Source organism: Trichoplusia ni, chromosome 4 (assembly GCF_003590095.1).
Source record: "Trichoplusia ni isolate ovarian cell line Hi5 chromosome 4, tn1, whole genome shotgun sequence".
Taxonomy (NCBI): domain Eukaryota; kingdom Metazoa; phylum Arthropoda; class Insecta; order Lepidoptera; family Noctuidae; genus Trichoplusia; species Trichoplusia ni.
In genome coordinates, this window is record NC_039481.1 from 18,457,230 (window position 1) to 18,479,803 (window position 22,574).

At 34.3% G+C, this 22,574-nt stretch overlaps 3 protein-coding genes across 5 annotated transcripts; 2 read left to right on the top strand and 1 right to left on the bottom strand.

Annotated features, from left to right (window-relative positions):
• The first annotated feature begins 582 nt into the window (after positions 1–582).
• On the top strand, positions 583–9,455 carry LOC113493427 (AP-1 complex subunit sigma-2). Of its 2 annotated transcripts, none has more exons than XM_026871412.1 (5): positions 583–759; positions 942–1,120; positions 1,339–1,447; positions 1,794–1,931; positions 7,624–9,455. In XM_026871412.1, exons 1-5 carry the CDS (start codon positions 757–759, stop codon positions 7,666–7,668), a joined length of 474 nt encoding a protein of 157 aa, XP_026727213.1. In that variant the 5' UTR covers positions 583–756; the 3' UTR covers positions 7,669–9,455. The 2 variants fall into 2 exon arrangements, with proteins under 2 accessions (XP_026727213.1, XP_026727211.1); XM_026871410.1 differs by lacking the exon at positions 7,624–9,455 and adding an exon at positions 5,913–7,347.
• Positions 9,456–9,460: 5 nt separating this feature from the next.
• Positions 9,461–16,493, bottom strand: LOC113493424 (lipid storage droplets surface-binding protein 2). 2 transcript variants are annotated; one of them, XM_026871408.1, is made up of 6 exons: positions 16,330–16,493; positions 15,783–15,905; positions 14,671–14,903; positions 12,377–12,569; positions 10,756–10,872; positions 9,461–10,124 (listed from the first exon to the last, which is right to left on the bottom strand). In XM_026871408.1, the coding sequence occupies exons 2-6, from the start codon at positions 15,901–15,903 to the stop codon at positions 9,886–9,888; spliced, it is 903 nt and encodes a 300-aa protein (XP_026727209.1). In that variant the 5' UTR covers positions 15,904–15,905; positions 16,330–16,493; the 3' UTR covers positions 9,461–9,885. The 2 variants fall into 2 exon arrangements, with proteins under 2 accessions (XP_026727209.1, XP_026727208.1); XM_026871407.1 differs by having other exon boundaries at positions 10,756–10,884.
• A 925-nt stretch (positions 16,494–17,418) lies between these two features.
• LOC113493426 lies at positions 17,419–20,612 on the top strand. The gene is made up of 2 exons (XM_026871409.1): positions 17,419–18,193; positions 18,671–20,612. Exons 1-2 carry the CDS (start codon positions 17,870–17,872, stop codon positions 19,181–19,183), a joined length of 837 nt encoding a protein of 278 aa, XP_026727210.1. The 5' UTR covers positions 17,419–17,869; the 3' UTR covers positions 19,184–20,612.
• The last annotated feature ends 1,962 nt before the right edge of the window (positions 20,613–22,574 follow it).

The following is a 22,574-nucleotide window of genomic DNA, read 5'->3' on the forward strand; positions in this document are numbered from 1 at the left end:
GCGTTTTTTGTATTTATTTTGATCTTGACAATCCAACTGACGTGTACACATCACAGTGAATAAAAAGTTCTTGGCAATTGCAAGGTATCCACCGGCAAAGACCTTCAGTTTTATGTGCAGACTATTTTGTGCTGAAGAACATCTTTACAACGGCAACATCCTAAATATTCATTGATTGATTTTACAGTCGGAGTCAAAGTCAAAAGTCAAAGTAACTTTATTGCGTTGATTGAGTAGGTTACAGGTGTTAAATAATTATAATATAGTACTACAATTAGCCTATTTAGGCATACAATAATTAAATCATAGTCGGGCAGGAAGATAATTACAAAATTATACTATATTAAAAGGTGTACATGTTTAAATTTACATAAATATATTTGATTTATTACCTACTGAAAGAGATCGAAATCATCAACATGCCTCTCAGCTATATTTCCTTCAGAATTACTAAACTAGAAAGTGTAAGAGGATAGTCCAAGTTCTGTGAGAAAAGAATGAATTGTTACGGAATTGCAGTTAGTCGATTATGCATGATACCCAATCATAGCAACACCAACAACTCTATTAAAAAAAAATGTTATGACGTCATAACATTGATCAGTGTCATGTCGTCACGTCAGCCAAATTATTAAAGGCTGTGTATATATTTATTAATATTTCCTGCCCAAAATGTAATGAAGTTATAATCTAATTATTAGTACACATAACATTCCTTTTTACGTATTTTGTGTAATATAGATTTAAGCTGAAAAAATGGTAAGTAACCTTAGTTGGACATTATCTTTTTACGGCGGTTTTAAACAAATAAACCATAATTACGGATGTTACTTATTATCTTTTTGATTGATTTGCATTACTAGCAACTGTTTCAAAGAAGTATTGTTAAGAATTATTAATCATCAGTAACAGTAACAACGAAATCTTTCGTATACTTCCAGATGCAATTTATGTTGTTATTCAGCCGTCAAGGCAAGTTGAGACTGCAAAAATGGTACGTCGCTCATCCCGATAAACTGAAGAAGAAGATCACCAGGGAGCTGATCACCACAGTACTGGCCAGGAAACCCAAGATGTGTTCATTCTTGGAATGGAAAGATGTTAAAATTGTTTACAAAAGGTTAGTATTTTACGCATATGCAACGAAGTGTGTTGTATAGGTAGGTCAAGCGATAAAAGTAATGATATATCTTACCATAGGACCTTGTTCTGGCTGTGAAATAATACTTCATCACAAATGAAAAGGTTAACCACTGGATTTTCTAAATTTACATCTCTGGTTCATAAATTGCTCTCTTTAGGTATGCAAGTTTCAACAATTTGATTCAATTCTTACAGATATGCATCCCTGTACTTCTGTTGTGCGATGGAGCAAGAGGACAATGAACTGCTTACCCTGGAGTTGATCCATCGCTATGTTGAGCTCCTTGATAAATACTTTGGCAGTGTAAGTGTATTCTTTATTTTTTTCAATACATTATACACCAATTAATAAGCCATTGCACACCAATTAGAGATGTTACAAAGATACAAAGCCATGTTCGTGTATATCTTATTTCTTTACCTAAAACTTAAATGTAGGAAAACTTTGCATTTAAACAAAATGCAAGTATTTTAATTTCACAGAACCTTGTAGGCCTGATCAAAAATGTTTTTGAATATTTTGCAATGATATATTGCAGGTCTAGATCTCAAACATAAGTGTAACTTACGTAATATATTATATTATCAGTCATATACTAAAGACGAAAAATTCTTTGATAGTAAGTAATAATGACTCATTACTTTTCCAGGTATGTGAGCTAGACATAATCTTCAACTTTGAGAAGGCTTACTTCATCCTGGACGAGCTTGTGCTGGGTGGTGAGCTGCAGGAGACCAGCAAGAAGAATGTGCTGAAGGCCATCGCTGCACAGGATCTGCTGCAAGAGGTCAGTAGCCAGGATAATGAACTTGTCTAAATTTATGTTATAGATTTGATGTGATAGTGGTTTTACAAATTTAGCAACCTAACACAGCAAATGGAGTATAGGACAAAAGCAATTCTTAAGCTTAAATTGCATTATGATACCAAGCCCTTTGGCATTCTAACAGTACATAATTCTATCAATGCAAGGATAAAACTTTCTCTATAGAGGAACGGTTTTATTCAAATTAAAAATGTTACTTACTGCTTTAAGGTGATAGAAAAACTTATTATTGGAATCAATGGTATAACAAATATCATTTAAAATATAATAATATATCAAAATAATGCAAAGCTAGAGTTAAAAAGTAAATAATTACTTGTCTATCTAGTTTGTAACACCACTATTATGTCTACAAGCCCAAAGTATTGATATTGAAATACAACTAGAAAGCCAGGGCCGTATTTAGGTGTCTATTTGGGTGCAACCATTTATTTAATTATAAATTAGTATAATTTCAAGTCTTGTTGAATATTTTTATTAGAATGCCTACAGAAGTGTTGTGGTTAGCTTGGGCTTTTCCGATTCCTTTAATCTTTATTATTATATAATAGTTTGTGTAGTTCCTAAATATCCAACAAATGTTTTTGCATAGCGGATATTATTCAGTGATTGCTTTGTTCCTTTAATATTGTTAAACTTTACTATTATTCAGCTAACAGCAGTCTATAAATAGTTTAACTAGTATTATAATTAAAAAGTATTTTTACAATTTGATTTATTTAAAATTACAGTATGTTAGATTAGTCTGATTATCGAGAGAAAACTGCCATAAGCAATATATAAGTTAAAATCTAGTCGCAACACATCTTAATGTTTCTATGAATATGAATTTTTAATAATAATATAGATATATAAAGTGGACCAGTTTATAGGACAGTGGCCTCAGTAGTGCCTTTTGATTATGTATTAGATGTATAACACTAATGTACGCGAGTAGGAGCACTGCCTTTTAGTCTAACTTGAGAAGATGCACTAATGTCTGTCACATATCAAAACTCTTTAACTTATGTGTATTACACAGTATGGTAAACGAAAACACATTCATTTTAAGATAACCTTCGTCAATATTTATGTAATTATCATGAGAATGCTTAAAATAAATGTGTTTTCAAATCTTTCTCTGCATATCACAATATTTACTCACAATTAGGATGCTACATATCTATAAATATATTGAATACCATGGTAGTGACTACCTTAAAATTTAACCTAAACAAAGCCGACGGTAGGCAGGTAAATACAAACATGAATTTAAATCAATAATTATATTAGGAGCTATATTAGTGCATATCAAATAAATATAGAATATATAAAATAAAATGTCAATTTAATAATGTATTACAATATTTACAAAATTGTTTGATATTAAGAACAGAATACTCTTAGCTAGAACATGATGAACACTAACAAATATTCTCTTACCAAGTATTAAGTTACGCGAGACCTAAAGCTAATTGACTAGTCATGTGCAGTCGACGAGGTGCGGGTACTAACTGCTCAATATACCTACCACAGAACATAAAAACTCCTACATTAATAAAATTTTGGCCCTGATTCCCCATTACAGCATATTTTTTAAGTGTGTACCGGCGAGCATGTTAAGAATTGAACATTTATACACGGTGATTTTTTAGTCGTCTTACAAAAGCAGCCCAGTTCATGTATCCGACGTAAAATACCCCTAGGCGCGAATATTATTTTTTTATCATCAACTAAGATAATAAGTACGAAGAAAATTAAACAAGAGAAATCTGAAATATACTCTTAAAAATGATAAAAACGCCGCCGCCCGCGCCCCTCACCATTGTTACAAGGCTCGGACCGCGCTCGCAACAGAGCTGTGTTTCTAAAAAACTACGAATTGCATCATAATATTGAATAAAAATTGAATTTAATTATTTTTTTTCAAATCTCCTAAATACCTATTTTTTTTATCATGAACGTGTTCTAGTCATTGGATACATGAACTGGGCTGCTTTTGTAAGACGACTAAAAAATCACGGTGTATATTCTATTGTCAATATAAGATATTAACTACAAAAAACGGAACATTTTTAAGTTTTAATATTTTTTACTTGGATCACTTCAGAAAAAACTTATTTATATAAGTTATATAGTTCCATAGAACTCAAAATAAAGAACATTCTATAAGCTATTGTATATTTTTTTCCGATCTCTTTAGAACTAATTTAATTCATGAATTATCTATAGTAAAATAGAATTAAGGCCAAGATTTTTATTAAATCACATTATTTACTTGCTCAATTTTAAATCTAACAAAAACTTTCCAATACTCTTACCTCGACGGTGGCACAACAGCTTACAGAAGTATTTGTTTCCTTCCTCTGCACTCTGCTAATGTTCTCCTTTGTTTTGGTGTGATATGCATGCGTTGGTGGCGGTCAGGACCTGAACGATGGATTGTTGCACTGATGTGTTCGCACAGCCTACAACAACGAATAAAACAACTTCTCTTACTCTGTATGTCTTAGCCTCTATTGCATGCGCTTATATACGTTACTGTCTTATTATATGCATATTTTATTATTATAATTATCTTTTTTTTTATACATAGAGTGGTTTTTTCAGAAGCTTACACTCACGCTTATTTATCGGGAACGCCCGACTAATTTCGAAACCAAACGGAGTCCTCATTCGACTCGCGACTCCGAAGCCGCGTCAGCTCATGATGAGGACTCCAGCTTGTTCTAAAAATGGTCGAGCAATCCCGATAAATATGCACGAGTACGGTTCTCAAACAATAATTTTATTATTATTTATATTTCGTTAGCTTAGTCTGTAGTTATTCCGTTGCTACATTTGCATGGACGTTTCGTTGTCTCATGTTTACTAACACTCACACTCGTACATTCAGATATATAAAAAATCATATTATAATCTCAGACATGGATCTATCACGCGATACTATGAAGCTGTAGGGAAGCGTCATTATAGTTAGATATAAATAGTTTATCTGTATATCGTTGCTTTATATATGTGTAGTTGGATTTTACTATGATTATATTGTATTGGGACACTGTTTCACAGTGCAGACTCCTTACATAACTTAGTTTCGGAAATGAAATGAATTTTCTAATGTCTTGTTAAGCATTCTTCAATATATTCATACCATTAAGTCACGAATTCTGTCAGTAATTAGACGCATTACATCAAAGTATTAGTTAATGTTCGTTATATTGTAGTGTGATTGTACATACATTGTAAAACAGTGTCCTCTTTGGTAATGGTCTGGCTGTTCATGCATTTACTGTAATGGGTTGTCGAAATACATTATATGAACAAATTAATCTGTTTTCTTGCATGTACCGATATCCTGTCCCTTGCTTCCGTAGCACGAGTTTTAAAACATTTACAAATATATTTTTATGTACAATTTTTTTAATTATATTATTTACCGTTAATCGACAACCCTATTGAACTGAATGTTGTAATATTCCGTAATTTCTTGATACAATAACTCATGCTGCGGAGTTCCCATCTCTCCGATGTGGTGTCGTGAAGGTGCAATGTATATTGAAAGTCTAACGCTTCTCCTTGGCGTGAACTAGTCGAATAACAGTTACATTATATTAACAGCATGCTAATTTTCTTAATATTGTATTATCTATTATTAACATTACAAAGTATTCTATTTGCAAACAAAGATTCGACAATTATTGTGTCCATATTTATGTATTCATAAATCTGTCTATATTTATCTAATCGTTTTAACTTCTAAATAATTAAATTGCACCACAACAAAGCGAAGTTCGGCCCTGTAAAATCAGTCAGATTCAAACACACTAGATTTTTAGGTCTGCAAATTAGGAATGTTCGTTGATATTTCGGTAACAGGTGAAATGATTGCATGGTAAGGTTGAGAACAAGTATTTATGTGAAGCGTCTAGCTTAGCTGCATGTTTACGGCGTGGATTGTGTTAGGACGAGACAGTGGACGCGGCGCTGCGGGAAGTGGGCCTGCTCTAGCCGGGGCCGCCGACTAGTGACGTCACGAGCCCGCCCCGCGACCACGACGCCACTGACAAGTGCTAAAGGACATTGAACTCTATTGACCATTTGTTACAATCGCCCATACTGTTCGTCTATGGAGATATTTGCCATTTTACCGTATATCTAATCACTAGGTTTAGGCCAATGTTGTTGAAGCTTTCGATTTTATTCTTACATACTATTATTCCGTTTTTTTTGGCTCTCTCTAAAAAACAATAAAATATTCTGATATTCTAAAACCAGAAATAAGTAGAGTCACTTCTAAACTCTTACAGTGTATCTCTAAGTTCTCTAAATGTATCTTTCAACCAGCGCTCTCTCGATATTTTTATTTGTAAAACAAAATTATAAACGAATTAATTAAAAAAGTCATTGGTAAGGATACACTTTTCTGTACCTCTTTTCTATACAAACTTTGTGGTGCCATTTCGTAATGTACAGACTATAGATAGGTGATTAATCAAACGGTGCATATTTGTATAGTGATGTGTCATTATTAAGTGATGTACCTACGTCATACTAAGTCCTCATATTACATGATTTATAACTTAGCATGTTTCGAGTACGCGATACGGACCAGTATTGGGCGACTGTTGCTAACCATTATTTTTATATAAATTTCCATTCTAATTTTAATGTCTAGGTAAGTATTTTATATAAATGTATTGACGAAATTATGTTCTACAGACTAATGAGGACCAAAAATGTTTTCTAAACTTTATAAATCTTTTTTTTTAAAGCCAGTCCTATAATGACTGTGTTTTCCTGAAATGTTGACACATTTACAGTTTTAATTTTTTTTTTTCTTTAGGATAGTTTCTTTATTTTGAATTTTATATTGTGTTATAGTTTTTAATAAGTCTATGATTTGTTGACCACGAATTATTAAGTCAGACTAAATTACATTTATTTCTAGGAGTTAAGTTCAAGGATTTTAATTTGATCGAATGACATAAAGAATTTATTTAGTTTTTATAATTAAAACCCGGAAAGGGCCAAATTATTTTTATTGATAATGTATTAAACCATAAAAAACGAATTATTAAAAATAATTAGGTTATTTTTATTATTGAAGATTATACTTTTTTCCTTAAGTAACTTTTCATTGTTTCCACAACTTTTAAATATGTGTGTTTCTTTATTCTCAAAGCTATATATGATTAAAATATTTTATATTAAATTTCATATGAATCAATACCGTTTATCTTAGAATTAACGTTTTATGACGCAGTTTATAATAACATAATCAAGGAGTTTTGTGCAATAAAATGTATTAATCTCGGTATGATAACGTTTCGTTTCTATACATGTGTACATGTGATAAAATAACATATTTCTTATAAAATATATTTTTCATGTTATAATATATTTTACTTTTATTGTGTACCTTTCCACTTTCTATTAAAGAGAAGTCATTCGCTTAAAGAGTCAGTGATAAATATTGTATATTGCTTATAGATCCCCTTAACGACTATTAATTTCATACATCAATATTTTAAAAAAAGTACCTGTTTCAAATTCCTCATAGTAAAGTGATTTCATATCATCATCAGTGGCATTGTACCTAAAGTCAACCGAAAAGCGATTGCTCGGTCTAACGCGGCCACGAGCGACACTGGCTCAGTGATGACCCTTGTTGCAGGAGGAGACTCCCCAGGGCTTCTTCGAGGACCACGGGCTCGGCTAGCAGCTGCGCCCGCGCACCGCCCCGCAAACGTAGCCGCACTAGGACATAGTCACGTGATCATCAAGTATTCTGATATTAGACTTAGTTCATATTTGATATTGTCCACAGCATCCCCAAAACAACTTGGTGCGTCTCTGTCACAAGCATCATTCGTTTGTACTCTTATCCCGCTTTAACTATTTGCAGACGTGTCAAGTTATTTTGGCGGCATAGTTATCCTGCTCTATGTGACTAAAATTGGGCGGTAACCATAACGTCTTATATACAAACCAATAAGGTTCACTTTTCTCTACCACCATCTTGCGGAAAACGTGTAGATTATGTAAAATATATTACAGAAAAACAAACGTAAATGTTTGTTGTATGAAGTATTAAAATTCTTAAAGTCCGTTTTTAAGTATTCGAACTAGGGACCTAGCAAAACCTCTGTAAAGCAATACTGTTGTCATTGTGGAAAAGAGACAGCTCTACACCATGTAGTGCCCTCTTGCTTCCACAAAAATAACAGATTTACTTTAAGATGTAATGTTAGGCCCCTAAACAATTACTATTTTGATCAAAGCTCGGTATTAGTTCTGTGGTTTAGTTTGCTTATGCTTAATCATCGCATAATTACAATTAATTAAAAGTAATTGCATTTTAGTATTTTTAGTTAGGAACCAGAGTTGTTAGTGTTAATATAACACATTGTAACGTGGCAACTACTATGTACTTAATTTAGTTTTAGTGAAGTGAAATACACCGCTTGCAGTGTTGTAAGTGAGCAATATATTCTTCCTGTCTTTTTATCTATTGGTAATTGGTACTTGAAAAATAAGGTGAATAATCTTGGTGTGTATTTAAAAAACAAATGTAAAACGACAGTAACGATTCCAAAATGAAATATACTTCTGAAATAAATCTGTCGTATATATGTGATTGTATAAAATGACACATCAAGAATTCGAATCTTATTTTTAAGTACACGAACTAATGGAATATAGTTGTATATTTTGATCTAAACCTTTCTCAAAATTGTTTTAGCTTTATTTTAAATACATTTGAAATATAAACATCGCGAGTATTCAAGTTTAGTTTTGGGTCACAACTTTTCTATAAAAAATTTAAAACTTTTAAATCCTTTTGCTGTGTTTAAAAACGGCTGAAACATTCGTGTATATTCTATGATAATAAATGTTTGTTGTGAATCTAAAGTCGCCCCAACGTATATGGTAGAATAATTTAATAAGTAGTTGTGCCAAAAGATGCGTACATTTATATTTTCGTAAATATTTTAGGAATTTCGCTTACGATTGTTATCCTTGTATATCAAAGTAAATCCTGTTATTAAAATCTATTTAAAAATACTTATTGTACCAGTAAATGTTGTATTATAAAATGTATTATCTTGCCCCAGTGACAGAAAGGTTTGCAGAAGCCCAAATTACCCAGTTATAAGCTATTTGTATAGTATGCCACAGGTTGTACCTTCTGGAACATACGTGCGTACAAACACTTCATGGAATTGTGTATCACTATAGCATGTATTGTCTTGAATAGTTTAGCTTTAACATTACCGTACACCGTGAAGACTGTTCGATACCACATCATTTGTATACATTTCTACATTTGTAAACTTTACACGATAATGTCATGTGATACGTATTTGTGCATGTTTCGATTCCCAAGTCTCGCGTCAGACTTTTATCTCATATCAGTTTCATATCTACAATCAAGAGGCCTAAGTATTAACAAATAACATTCTCTTTGAAATATATTGCGTATTAAAGTATTATTAAACAATAAAACAATCTTTTATTTTAATATAAAATTCCTTTTATTTGATATACGATTCAAAATCACTACAATATAAAATAGATCATTACAATATGCCATATAAAAGCGATAAATATTTAAAAATTGAAGACATATTGACAGTCTTTGATAAATAGAAATACATTAAATGATTTCACTTAATTAAATGCGCCATAACAATGAGGGTACAGCCTGTATACCAGCATTGTGGCTAAATAACTTAGCTCTAAACAAACAGGTCGCTACTAGCGCGCCAGTGCGCAGGCGCCGGCCCGGCTTGCGCGGTTATTGTTTGCCGACCTCAATTCATATCTCAAAGCAAGGCCAGATGCACAAGCTAAATGCATTCTGCTCAAATAGGATCCTGTTTGTAAATTAATAATAAAATAAAATTTACGTTATATAATTAAAGAAATGAAAAAGTTAGTTAGACGTTTCTGTGGACTTGAACTCGGGGGTAGTTTTGAGTTGCGTGGCGGTGGTGGGCGCGGAGGCGGGCGCGTGCTTGGAGGGCGCGGGGGGCGCGGGCGCGGGCTCGGCGGCGGCCTGCGGGGGCGCGCCCGTCTGCTCCTGCTCCTGCTGCTGCTGCTGGCTCGTCACGTTGGCCAGGTGCAGCGCCGCCAGCAGCGCCGTGATGTAACGGCGGACGTCCAGCTCCACACCTAGCATTACATGTCTTGAGATAAGATAGCAGTTGCATCGAAATAAGATTGCACGCCCTCAAGGTCGGTGAAGGTGAAACTAATTTAGATAAACATAATTGATTTGCATGTTATTATGTATGCAAAGGTTAGAGTATGGTAATCACTAATGACAGAGTGGATAAATGTTATCTCTGTATTGTATTTTTTCTATTGCAACTTGTAGGCAGAAAAAGATTTCATGTTAAATCCTACTCCATTTATTTAGGTGCTTAAAAAAAGATAATTATCTTAAAGAATCTGAATCTTAATGTCTTTTTATACAGACAAATATAAGATAAAACAAACGACTGATTTATTTTAGTAGTATATTTGATTTGGTGAACTTTATTTGATCTTTTTTTAGTCGCAAATTGTTTTTAGTGAAAAAAGCACACTAAGATTTGTTGTACAAATATACTAAACCTACTTACTCATGATACAGTTGCTTATTTTGACGCATACAAGAACTTCGCCTTTACATACAGATTTAATGGTTCTTGCCTGAAGTGGGACCACAAAAAGTGTAAAAGAGAATGGTGATATCATTTCATTAGGCAATTGTTCCTAAATACTTTTGTAGAAGATAAATGGCAGTGTTTCGTGTATTTACCAGAGTTCCTGAGCTCGTTGACTTTGTAGGCGAGGTTGGCCCAGACGCGGCGCGCGGCCACGGCGGTGAGGCGGCCCACCGTCTGCGCGGTGTGCAGCGCCGGCTCGCTGCTCGCCGCTACAAGTTCGTCTACAATTAACAAACCATTACGCTCGTACGACAACTGCCAACTCAGTTCTGCTAACTACTCAAGTTGACATGCACTTATATCTAGGTTAGGTTGGGTTAAACTATAAATACTACAATGGAACAGATAGCAGGATTTGTATGGTCGGTCTTGGTTTCCGTCCAAAGCACGTTAACTCTCACTATAGCCTAAGATAGAGAAAGGCAAGGTAAAATCCTACTTTGCAGTAACTTCGATTACGATTAGACCCATATCAAAGGTAAGAGAGAAGACAGAAGCATCTAGATTATTCTAGGTACGATATCCATCAGTAAGAAACCAGCACCTAGTTTCCAAAGTCAAAAGTTAAGGTTAATATTTAATGATCACTGTTATTATTGGTTTCAGTATTTATAGTAACGTATCGCAGTAGGTATCGTATTGTAGTAGGTGGTCCGATACTGTTTACTTGATATCCGAATTTAATAATGTAACTAGAAGATAGGTATTAAATTATTATGCATAATGTTGTGTGGGCGCCACTAGGTACAGATAATTAATTAGGTAAAACTGAACTAAGTAATTATTTCTTAATTAACTATAAACATTGAACTATCTTATCGAGTAGGTGATGATCTTTATGAGGATACAGTTTTTGTCTTCAAAAAAAAAAGATAAGAATAAATTCTAAATAGGTATTAACTAATATTGATATCAGTGCATATTTTGTTAAAAAGTAAAAAATGATAATTTCAGAAGTATTCGTTTTTTTAAATTACTTAAATGTATAGGTGTATTTTGTCCTCATTTTTAATAGACAGTTAAACTATATATGTTTCTATATCACCTATAGAAACATAGTTTCAAGAATCCTTGAACGAGTGCATTGACTGGAGATTAGAAAAGCCTACTTAGATCCTGTTATTATCTAAAGATACAGATAATGTATCGAAAGAGATTGTGCAACACATTACTGAGTCTCGATTCTTTCAGCATTGTATAATGATTCTAATATTAATTATAATTGGATATGACAAATACGGACGGTATAAGGTGAGCGTTATTAAATAAAGTCAAAACAGATCTTGACTCAGATATATTGTGAGACATATTGTGCGTCGTCGCAACAAATATATACTTTCTTAAAAGCAATTGGGAATCTCTGAGTAAAAGTTTAATTTTGTTTTGTAAGGTACTCGGTTAGTTTGGCTTGCTAATTAGGTTACTAATAAATTTAATTTCGGCAGCTGATGTCATGCCAAGCCTCTGTGGGACGCGTAGTCAAATTCTCAGCATTAAGAGTCAACAGATTTTTTTTCATGTTTAGTTACTTTTTAATGTTTAAATATCGTGAAACCATTTAAAATATTACCTACAATTGATTGTAAACTCTAATATCACGAAAAGGGTAACTACTGTAAAACAATACGTTATTGTATTAGTCGTGACTACTACAGGGTACTTATCACTAAACTTTCTACAACCAGTCACCAAAATATAGCTAGCTGTACTTACTGCCGGGCTCCTCCTGCGGTCCCACGGGAGGCAGGTAGTGGTCCAGCAGCTGCATGGCGTATGTGGCGCCCATGTCGACGCTGTGCACAGCCTTCTGGCCGTACGCTGTGGACAGGAGCGCGTTGGCCTTGGCCCAGGAGAGCTCCTTGAGCGAGTGCACACGCTGCTCTGCTGCCTCGCGGGCTGTGTATACCTGGGTAGTGAGGGTTTTTTTTATAGATGTATATAAAACAATTCCATTTATTTTAAAGTACCATCTTGGCAATAGATAGCATAGTCTTTCTTTAAAAAAAAGGTCGCCGCAATTAGGTTTTTAATCCATAAACATACCCAGACTGAAAACAATGGTTCGTGGATCATACAAAAGCTTGTCATACGCGGGGTTCGAATCCGTGACACGTTGCGCACAGTGAATTTAGTGACCTCAACTACTTAGCTATCCGTGCAGTTTATGTCACAAGTAAACGAGTGAATAAATAACAGTAAAACGGCGTTCAAATTTTTTGATACAAAAACGTGTATTTAACTGGGTTTTCTGAAACTATGGCATGCTATAATTAAAGAATACTTAGGTCATATATTTAATGAAATGTTAAATAAAGTAAGTGCCTTCATCTCACGTGCTTCTGTTTTTAAGAACGAAGCGAAATCGTCACTAAACTAGTTACAAAACGAGTAAACAAAGTTTTTGCCTCAAAGAGAAAAACATTGTGCCTACGCAGCATTTAAAATAGGATTCTTGGAACTCCGCCTACATCGAAAACTATTTGTACCATACTTAAATATTGTATTTTGGTCTATCCCTAGTCCCTAGTAATATTATAAATGCGAAAGTAACTCTGTCTGTCTGTCAGTCTGTTACGCTTTCACGTCGAAACCTCTGGACTGATCTTAATGAAATTTGGTACAGAGATAGAGTTGACCTTGAGACAGAACATAGGATAGTTTTTATCCCGGACTTTTGAAGAGTTCTCTTGGAAACGCGATATAACCGACCTCGACGCGAGCGAAGCCGCGGGCGAAAAGCTAGTTAATTATAAATGCCTCTCAGGCTAAGAAAAGGGAAACTCATGAACAACGGCCAGTAACGGAACTAATAACTAGCGTCTGAGACATGTCCTTGATCGATATTGTAACGACAATTATTTGACAGTGACCTATAAAGCCACGTTTGTTGTTAAAAAGATTAACAAATAACTAACATACATAACTGAGATAACAGCAAGGACCTCCTATTCCGGTTCATCGTCCATCACGTGCGTCTAGTTCAATTTTAATTATCTTATCGAAGCAATGCTATTCAACATAAATTATTTTTTTCGGTAGTAGTGACGTCATTTTCGTAGAATACCGTTAATTCGGTCTGGGTATGAGGTAAACAAGTACAGAAGAACACTTGAAATGCTAAATAGGTGTCGAAGTCTGATTTAATTTAATATAAGTACCTACTATAGGTAATACCTACGTTGTTGTAGATAAGTATGCTACCTATCTACTATAACCCAACAAATCATTATTCCGCATGAATTATGCACACCTAAAATACATACAAATTAGAACGCACGCAATGCATAAACCTATTAATTACACGGTAACTGTATACGAAGCGAAAACTACCGTCAACTTTACATATACAGCCGAACGAGTGCGAACACACACGAACACTTCCGAGGACGGAAATGACAGTTGCATACATTTCAAGTATGGAACATTTATGAAATAAACAAATGACGGAGCTTCGTGAAATGTAACAACATTGCATTGTCGCGATTGTGAACAGTCATAATATGTGTCTCGTACCGGTGGCGAGATGTAAATTGTGATAGTTGGACATCCTGCTAGACAGACACTTGCACTTTGAACCTGTATGAGACACTTCCTGATAGTCCAGATAACGAGAATATCCGCGTCCGGAACGTTCAAGAACATTCCAGACGACTTTGATTTAGTACATATAAACGTAAATAAAGTATGAGTCATACTGATATGTACAAGCCTTATACACTCGTAGCTTGGTGCAACAGGTTTTAAAACCACAACATAACGACATATGGTTTCCTTAATCAACTTCCTAATTCCTAACATGAAATTGGAACTTGATTGCCTTAAGATTTTTGCCTAACTTCCGAATTATGAGTCCCAGTCCTATTCCACATCAGAAAAGTAGATTAATCCTCTGCATCTAGTCTCATGAAGCTCATGCCATGAACTGTTAAAGCCAATTTCTTCACCAACATTTCTGCTATTGAAAGCTGTAAAATTAAAAAACAAAACAATAATAACAAAAAACCTACCTTGTTGACATGGGGTGAGATTCTAGACATAACTGCTTGTCTGGTGGTCTCCACGATGACTTTGGGAGGTTCAGCGACAAGTGGCACGCGGCGCTCGAGTTCATCCAAAACGGCGGCGACCCTGGCGTCCCCAGCGGCGAGGGGAGCAGCCACGTAGGGCGCCGCTGTGTTGGCCGCGCGGACCACGCCGGCCTCAGCCGTGGAGAGTGCCCATTCTAGTAAGGAGTGGGCTCCTGGTGGAAGAGGAACATGACAATCAGCATTACTCTAAGAGTTTTGTTATTATGATAAAATAAGTATGAAAATTCTGAAACAAAACATGTCTTACAGTAGTTACCACAGGGGGTAGTTCTCAAAAATAAAAGTTTCATGGTTTGATTGTGAATCTCAACTTATAATACTTCGTATTAAGTGTGTTGTGGCCATCATTAATTGTATCTGGCTAATACATAATATACAATACAATACATAATATCTGCTCTACCATGACAACATAAAAATCATCCGAGTGTAAAGATTTGATAACATTGTCACTAAAAATATGCATGCTTAGACATACTTTTATAACTTAATTTAAGATGCGCTGATAAGAAAGGCCACTGGCCTTTTTCTACAACGAAGTCAAATTTGATAACAAAAAATGTGTAACAAACTTATATGTATTATTATTGTTACATCAACCCACTTCAATTAAAGTACTTTTAAAACTATAATAAGTGAGTAGTGATGGCTAGAGCAGCCATGGGAATCAGGAAGGAAATAGACTAGCAATAGCTGTTGATGTTTGTAACAGGTAAAAATCAATAACTTAAGTAATTCTTTTTTTATCAATCTACCTACAAATGGTAATTCATGGACCTGTGACCTCAATTATCATATAAACTAATGGTGCCTTTGCTTATAAACCCTTTGCTATCTGAATCTATATAAGTTTCTGGCCCAGAAGTTTAGAAAAACTCTTTCCAGTGATAAGAACTTGACAAATTATTTTAAATTTGGATTTTTTTTTATACAGAACACAGAATACATTTTATAGTTTCTAATTTTGGGATTAGTTTAGGAGTAATATTTGTTAAAAGTGTACAAATGTAGTAAGTAAATCAACAACATACCTTTAACTTTAGTGTAGAATGCTCCGACTTGACCTACAGCTGCTCCAACTGTGGGCAGAGCCATAGCCTTCTGCACGGACTGCAGCTGCGGCATGGGTGATGAACTCACATCTGTTGCCATTTCTGCCATAAAAAAATACAAATTAGAAAAAAAGTGGTACACGCAGCCAATCATAGGTAAGTTAAGAAATTGTGACGAAATTGAAAGCAAAATTGCACAAAAGTTTAAGAATATTATTTGAATGGCAAAACCCACTTGTTTATAGAATATTTAATTGTAATAGATCATGGATAACTCTTAATACGGTACATAAAATAGTAAAAAATTGCTTTCTTTTTATTTATTATTCTACCCACTTGCAAAGTTCGCAAGTCTCAATCTTGATACTAAGTTGCTTGCACAATAGAATATAAGTCGTCAGTAAAAATGCTAAACAGGATGAAGAACTGCAATTAAGCGCATTCGATGCAATTATAGAACGCGATGCTATCAAAACAAGATTTCGTAATTCACACTTTTTGCAGCTAAATTTAGTTTGACACCAACCTGTTATTTTACACCAACTTTTAACAAAACCAACCGGCACGAAAAAATAAGCTTAAGACTTGCTCAATACAACTCAAACGACTGACTGAATGAAACTGAGCATAAAATAGAAAATATATACGTGATAAGCGGCAGATAGTGACGACCGGTGACGACGATAAATTAATAATTTTGTGTGATTCAGAACCGCTTTGTTTGGACTTTGTCCGGCTGTCACTAACAATGTGCAACGAAACGAAATGTATTTGTTTCTGAAAACTGACAATTAATTCAGAATATAAATGTTACAGAAGACTGTACATTGAACATAATAAATATTAGCAGTCACTATATTTTTATTTTTTAAGTGCAAAGTGAACGAGGTCGTAAGTTTGCAATTGCATTTTCATGCGAATAAACTGCAACAAAACGCAATGTTACTAGGACTTTGCATTTTTAAAGGTGGAAGCAAACAAGTCAGAAATCCTACCGCGAAAATTTTATCTTTCATGAATTTAACAATTATTTTCATGATATGGTCATGCTTAACCACATATATGTGAATTGTTAAAATTTTCAAAACTACCTAGTACAGAATGAATATTGAATATACGTAACCGACTACAAAAAAGAGAAATTCTCGGAAAAATCCGTCGGTTTTTTGTCTGGTATCTCACAACTTCGGAGTGGATGAACCTATTTTGTTGATCCTTTTTTTATTTAACGTGGAATAGCTGTTATTCTGTTTTGGTTCCATAAATATTTTTATTAAGTTTGTGTCAGTGGTTTTTATTCAAATCGGGAAATTTTATTCAAATTATACTACTATTGTACTATTTCCTACACAACTAAATATTTCATATGGATCGATGCTTCTTAACGACATAAAATATAAGGTTTAAGGCCGTGAGCTTGTTAAATAAAAGCTTCAGTAACAATCTGCATGAAATAGGTAACTAGTAGTAGGTATGCGTTTACCTTTATTAAATTCTGTGTACACAGATAAAATAGATGCACCATGGTATCTGGCTCTTGAGAGTGAGGTTTCCATTACAGTATTAAATTGAAAGTTGAAAGTTCTTAATAAAATTCTATTGCATAAAGTACTTTATTTTGTAAAACCTGCATACCAATTTCATACCAGTTGCAGTAGCGCTAATTAAAAACATATGGCAAACAGACAGTGACAGCTAGATTCGTATGTGAGGCAATAAGAAAGAGATAGAGAAGTGCAGCCTTTCATTGTTCTGTGTTTTAATACAAATACTGAATTGTTAAAATGATCTTTCATTTAAAAATAGAACCAAAGTGTTAAAAAACCTTAATCCAATATCAAAATATTTTTTTCACTCGCAATATTGCAACCAATATTTTTGGTTGGCGGCCAAATACCAATGTCGAACATTGATCGCAAAATTTGTGGAACGAGGCCAGCACACGTGTACATATACACAAACATTGGACGAGCGGCGCGTTCTGATTGGTTGTTACGTCAGGCGGGCTCAGTTGTTCTTGTTTTGGAGACTGATTAAGACAATTTTTGTATCGAAATATATTGGAAATGTCCTGGACGAGCGATACTGTGTTGGAATTTCTGGAACTTTACAGAAGAGAGCAACATCTATGGGACCCTAAACATCCTCTACACAGAAATAGAAGTGAAGTTGCAGAGTCCTGGCTCAGAATACAAGCATCGCTTAGTATACATTGTTCAATTACTGATTTAAAAAAGAAAAAGGAATCTTTAATGACCTCTTTCCGGATGCATCTTGGCAAGAAGAAAGCTCAAGTAGGGTACCGTACTACATGGTTCGCTTACAGTCTTATGGAGAGCTTTCTTGGCGGCAAATACGAATGCGATAGCACAAACCAATTGGAAAATGAGGTACTAAACTATATATTTGCTTGTTTATGTTTTAAAAAAACCCTTTTACTATTATATCTAACCCTTTTGGGAGTCTGAAAGTTTTGTAACTTTGAAAATTGTTGGATATTGGACCAAATTGGAACCAATTGCGTAATGCGTACTACCAGCTACTGGTTATGTGATCTTGGTACCAACTTTGTCGATTGATGTTCCAATATTATGTCACCAATATCTCTGTTAAAAATATTGGCTTTGTGGATATTTGGAATTGGTAGCCAATATTTTGGTTGTCGGTTAAAAACAGTTATCGCGTACTGGCTGTTGACTCAATAATTATTGTTCGATCCTTAATTACTTGGCGAATATTATTTAACATTATGTGGTGGATAATTTAACATCAACCTAAACTATACAATATTGATCGAATGCTTTCAGTAGTTATAATACATATATTTTCGGAAACATGGAATTAATAAGAATAATTCATTGTTCCAGTATTTTACAAATGCAGGAAATTATACAACGCAACCAGGGATACCGGAACATACGAATAATATGAATAGAAACATTAACATAATAGATAAGCATGCCTCATTAGCGAGGCAAAACAAACCATCGTCTCCGTGTCAGAAGAACTCAGCGAACAAAAATGTTTCAGACTTGAATTACTCAAAGAAACGAATGGATGAATCTGGAAATTATTTAAAAACTGCAAATGAGGTTAAGACTGAAATGGACGAGTATGACTTGTATGGCCAATTGTTAGCGAAAAAGCTCAGGAAGTTAGACGAAAGGCAACGGGATTTGGCTATGCACGAGATCGATAATGTTATGTTCCGTGCTAAAATGCAGAGTAACACACCCCAGCAAAGAAGTTACTCTACATCGCCGTCTCCAGTACCGCGCAAACTGAAGTCTCCTATATTTATAGTGGCGCAACAGAACCTCTCGACCAGTATACAGTACGAGGATGAGAATATTTCGTATCAAGAACAGCCTCCATCTTAAAAGTTGATAAAATCTATTTTTGGATTACGGAACAAAACTGAAACGCTTCTGAATCGAGGCGGATTTGAAATTCGAAATCAATTCGAGTCATTGGAGTGAGGTCAAAAAAGAAGTAGAGGTTATCCACTAATTGTCGATGGCCAATTATTTTGTTTGAATAATATTTTTTGTTACCTACATTTTAAGTTTAAATGTATAATTAATTATAAGGTTACCTACCGCAGAGGTATCCAGTGATATATTTATCCTAAAAGAGGTTTAACATATTTAACAGTTATCGGAATATTTATTATTTTTATTTAATGATTAGCTTTGTAAGATGTTACATAATTAAAAGTTATTCACGGTAGTGCCTAATATTTTACAGTAAATTAATATTTATTATCGGCACATTTAATTAATAATAGTATTTAATTACCGAGACCATGCGATAATGTGCACTTTGACTTTTTTCCAGCTGAATGTGCTCTGAACGTTTTCAAACAAACTATAATATTTTATTACATTATCAAAACTGTCTGTTCTTGTTTTACTGTCCTTATATCATTTCACCTTCCATAAGACGAACTTTACACCTTAACCTGTAATTTAATTATCTGTGGTAGGGATTTCCCCGAGTAACAAAAAAGCTATTTTTGATGACGATGATCGTCCTGCTATCGCTACTATCGCTAGTCAATCAAAGGATTATACTAACTTACATGAGATTTCGCCGGCTCAACAAAGATTCCATGTATTATTGTAACTCCAGTAATAAATATGCTAACGTTTAACTAAGCTAAATGTTGATAAAGTAAAAACACGGAATAAATGAGTTCTCCTCAGAAAAAAAACAATTGATTTATACAAATATTTTAACAGTTCAAATACCAGCGGATGACGTCATTACATTGTTTTAAAAAGGGTTTTTACCAACTTGGAAGGTAAGTACAATAATTATCTGAACAGCTTTGGACTTTGGACTGTGTCGATGTCGGTGCGTGTTAGAAGCATCATCTTTTATCCTTGTATCTACTTAGTAGTATCTATTTATTTGGACTTTGAGTTCTTTACTATACTAACAATACAATACTCAGAGCATTTACTAAGAACTGACGTGGTAAATTCTTACGCAATAAAAGTTGTTGGTCACGAAACCAATTTCATATTTATCTACCATGTAAGGGTAGTTAAGTACATAAACACATCGTTTACAGGTGAAAGATAATATTTCACGATATTTTCTTTATAACTCTGAATACTAAATAGGATATGCAAAAATACTGTACGCTCGTAAGAACGAGCGGGCACAGGAATTTAAATAAGTCCTATGCAAACAGGAAGGTCAGCGTTTTTATGACATGTTACTTTCAGTGCGAGGCGGAACTTCTATTGTACCACAGTTGCAGCAGACCCTGGTAGACCACAAATATTCAGAAGTTGGTTCCACACATGGATAAGTTTAACATTATACATATATCTGTGTGGCATGTGTTTAGATGTAAGTTCAATTCGGTAAGTTTAGTTGCGCTTTTAAATATGCCGGCATAATTGCTAAATATTAGACACAGTTTTCTTAACAGTTTTTTTTTTTACAAAAAAATGGATCCGATAATACTAATGGACGTATCCATACTAATCGCAATAGTCTTACAAAGAGGGTGGATGGTTTCTGATAGGTTTTCGCTCCAAGTAGAATACCTACGTTACTGTTTGATAAGCTGCTTCTAGTTAGACAAGCCGTCTTCTCCAACATAGTTAAGAAATATTTCGCAGATAATCATATGAGCTTCATGTGAACATGCTTGTTTGTATTGATATACTTGATCTACGTAATATCAATGAATGATCGGGTCACAATATACTATGGTCATAGTGTGATAGGGCTTGTCATAACCTTGTTTACATTACTAAGTGTAAGGCCAGTCATACAGATTGTCAGCTGACTGCGTGTGGTTCAAGGGTCGTTGGAACATTAAATAAATACCTAACCTAGAATATTAACTGACAGACATTATTCTTGAAAACATTCAAATTGAAGTGTAAAATACTCATCTTAAAGTATTAGTTGAAGAAATAATTATTCATTAACATAATAACCGGTTATATGGGTTCCGCACGTAAAATATAGGCATAAACGAATCCGTTAGATGACAAATAAATTTCAGGATATGTAGGTACCTACACTAAGCTATGATCGTAACAATCATTGCCTAAAATGCTTAACCTCGCCTTTTTAGTATTTGTTGTTATAGCGGCACCAGAAATGTTATAGATACATAATTTGTGAAAAATACTAATTTTATAGCTATCACGGTTCTTGAGGTAGAGTTTGACGTCAGACAGAGGGCGATTACGTTGGTTATGGTATTGGGTACGGAACTCCTAAAAGATGTACGGAACTAGTTAGTAGTAGGTGTGTCAGTAGGAAATTATATCATAGATCCTGGAACTAAATACTTAAGTAAGTAGATTACCTAGAATACTTTACCTAGAGTGCTTATGTACTAAAGTATTTAGCTGTATTTTTTAGGGTGAGATTCATTCATGTGCAAGATTCAAAAAAAGGCAAGTGAACGCGGAAAATTGTCACGTTTAACTACTTATCCTCGAAGTGCGGGTTCGATTCTTACGCGACACAAACATTTGCACCATCTGCAAACGTTTGTTCCAAACTTTCTTTATTGGTAATCTACAGCCCAATTTTGGGATGCGAAAGGTTTTCTTAGATTTCTTCGAACTTATTTGACCCTGTTACCTTAGCCGCTATGGTTACTTAAAATACAATTTGCCAAAGCGTTTTCTATCCTATGCATTTACGAAATTATTCTTTAAACACTTATCTAGTTACAGCTACGATTATCATAATCTTTTTAATCCTATTTAAATGACTGCGCTGTAGTAAGCCCTGACTTAGCATCATACGTTACGACGTAGAAATGTATCGAGTAGGTATTTGACCTCTGTATCATCTGTAAAACGTAATCTGCGTACCAACCTTAATCATTACATCCACAAGTAATGAAGGTCAAAGAAAGCACCTGTTCTGCCTTATGATTAGAAAATGGTTACAGGAACAAGTAACAAGAGAATGATGAAATTTATTTTTATTTAAAGTATCAGGAGGTAAAGCAATCTATCAGGTAAGGCAAGTCAGTTTAAAATGTCATAATATTTTCTTGATTTTCAAGAACATATTCAAAATACAAAATCAATTCAGTAGGTACTGAGCGATCATGATTAGTGAAATAAATGTGTCGTCAATCACCAACGTCAAGAATTTACCGAAAATGTAGTCCCATGGATGAGCAAATGTATGCAAGGATTTTTGGGCCTGTCATTCCATAATTCTTTTAGCCGCAACAATTTAACTAATAAATTTCGTAATGATTCTCAGCGAGACAAAATTGCA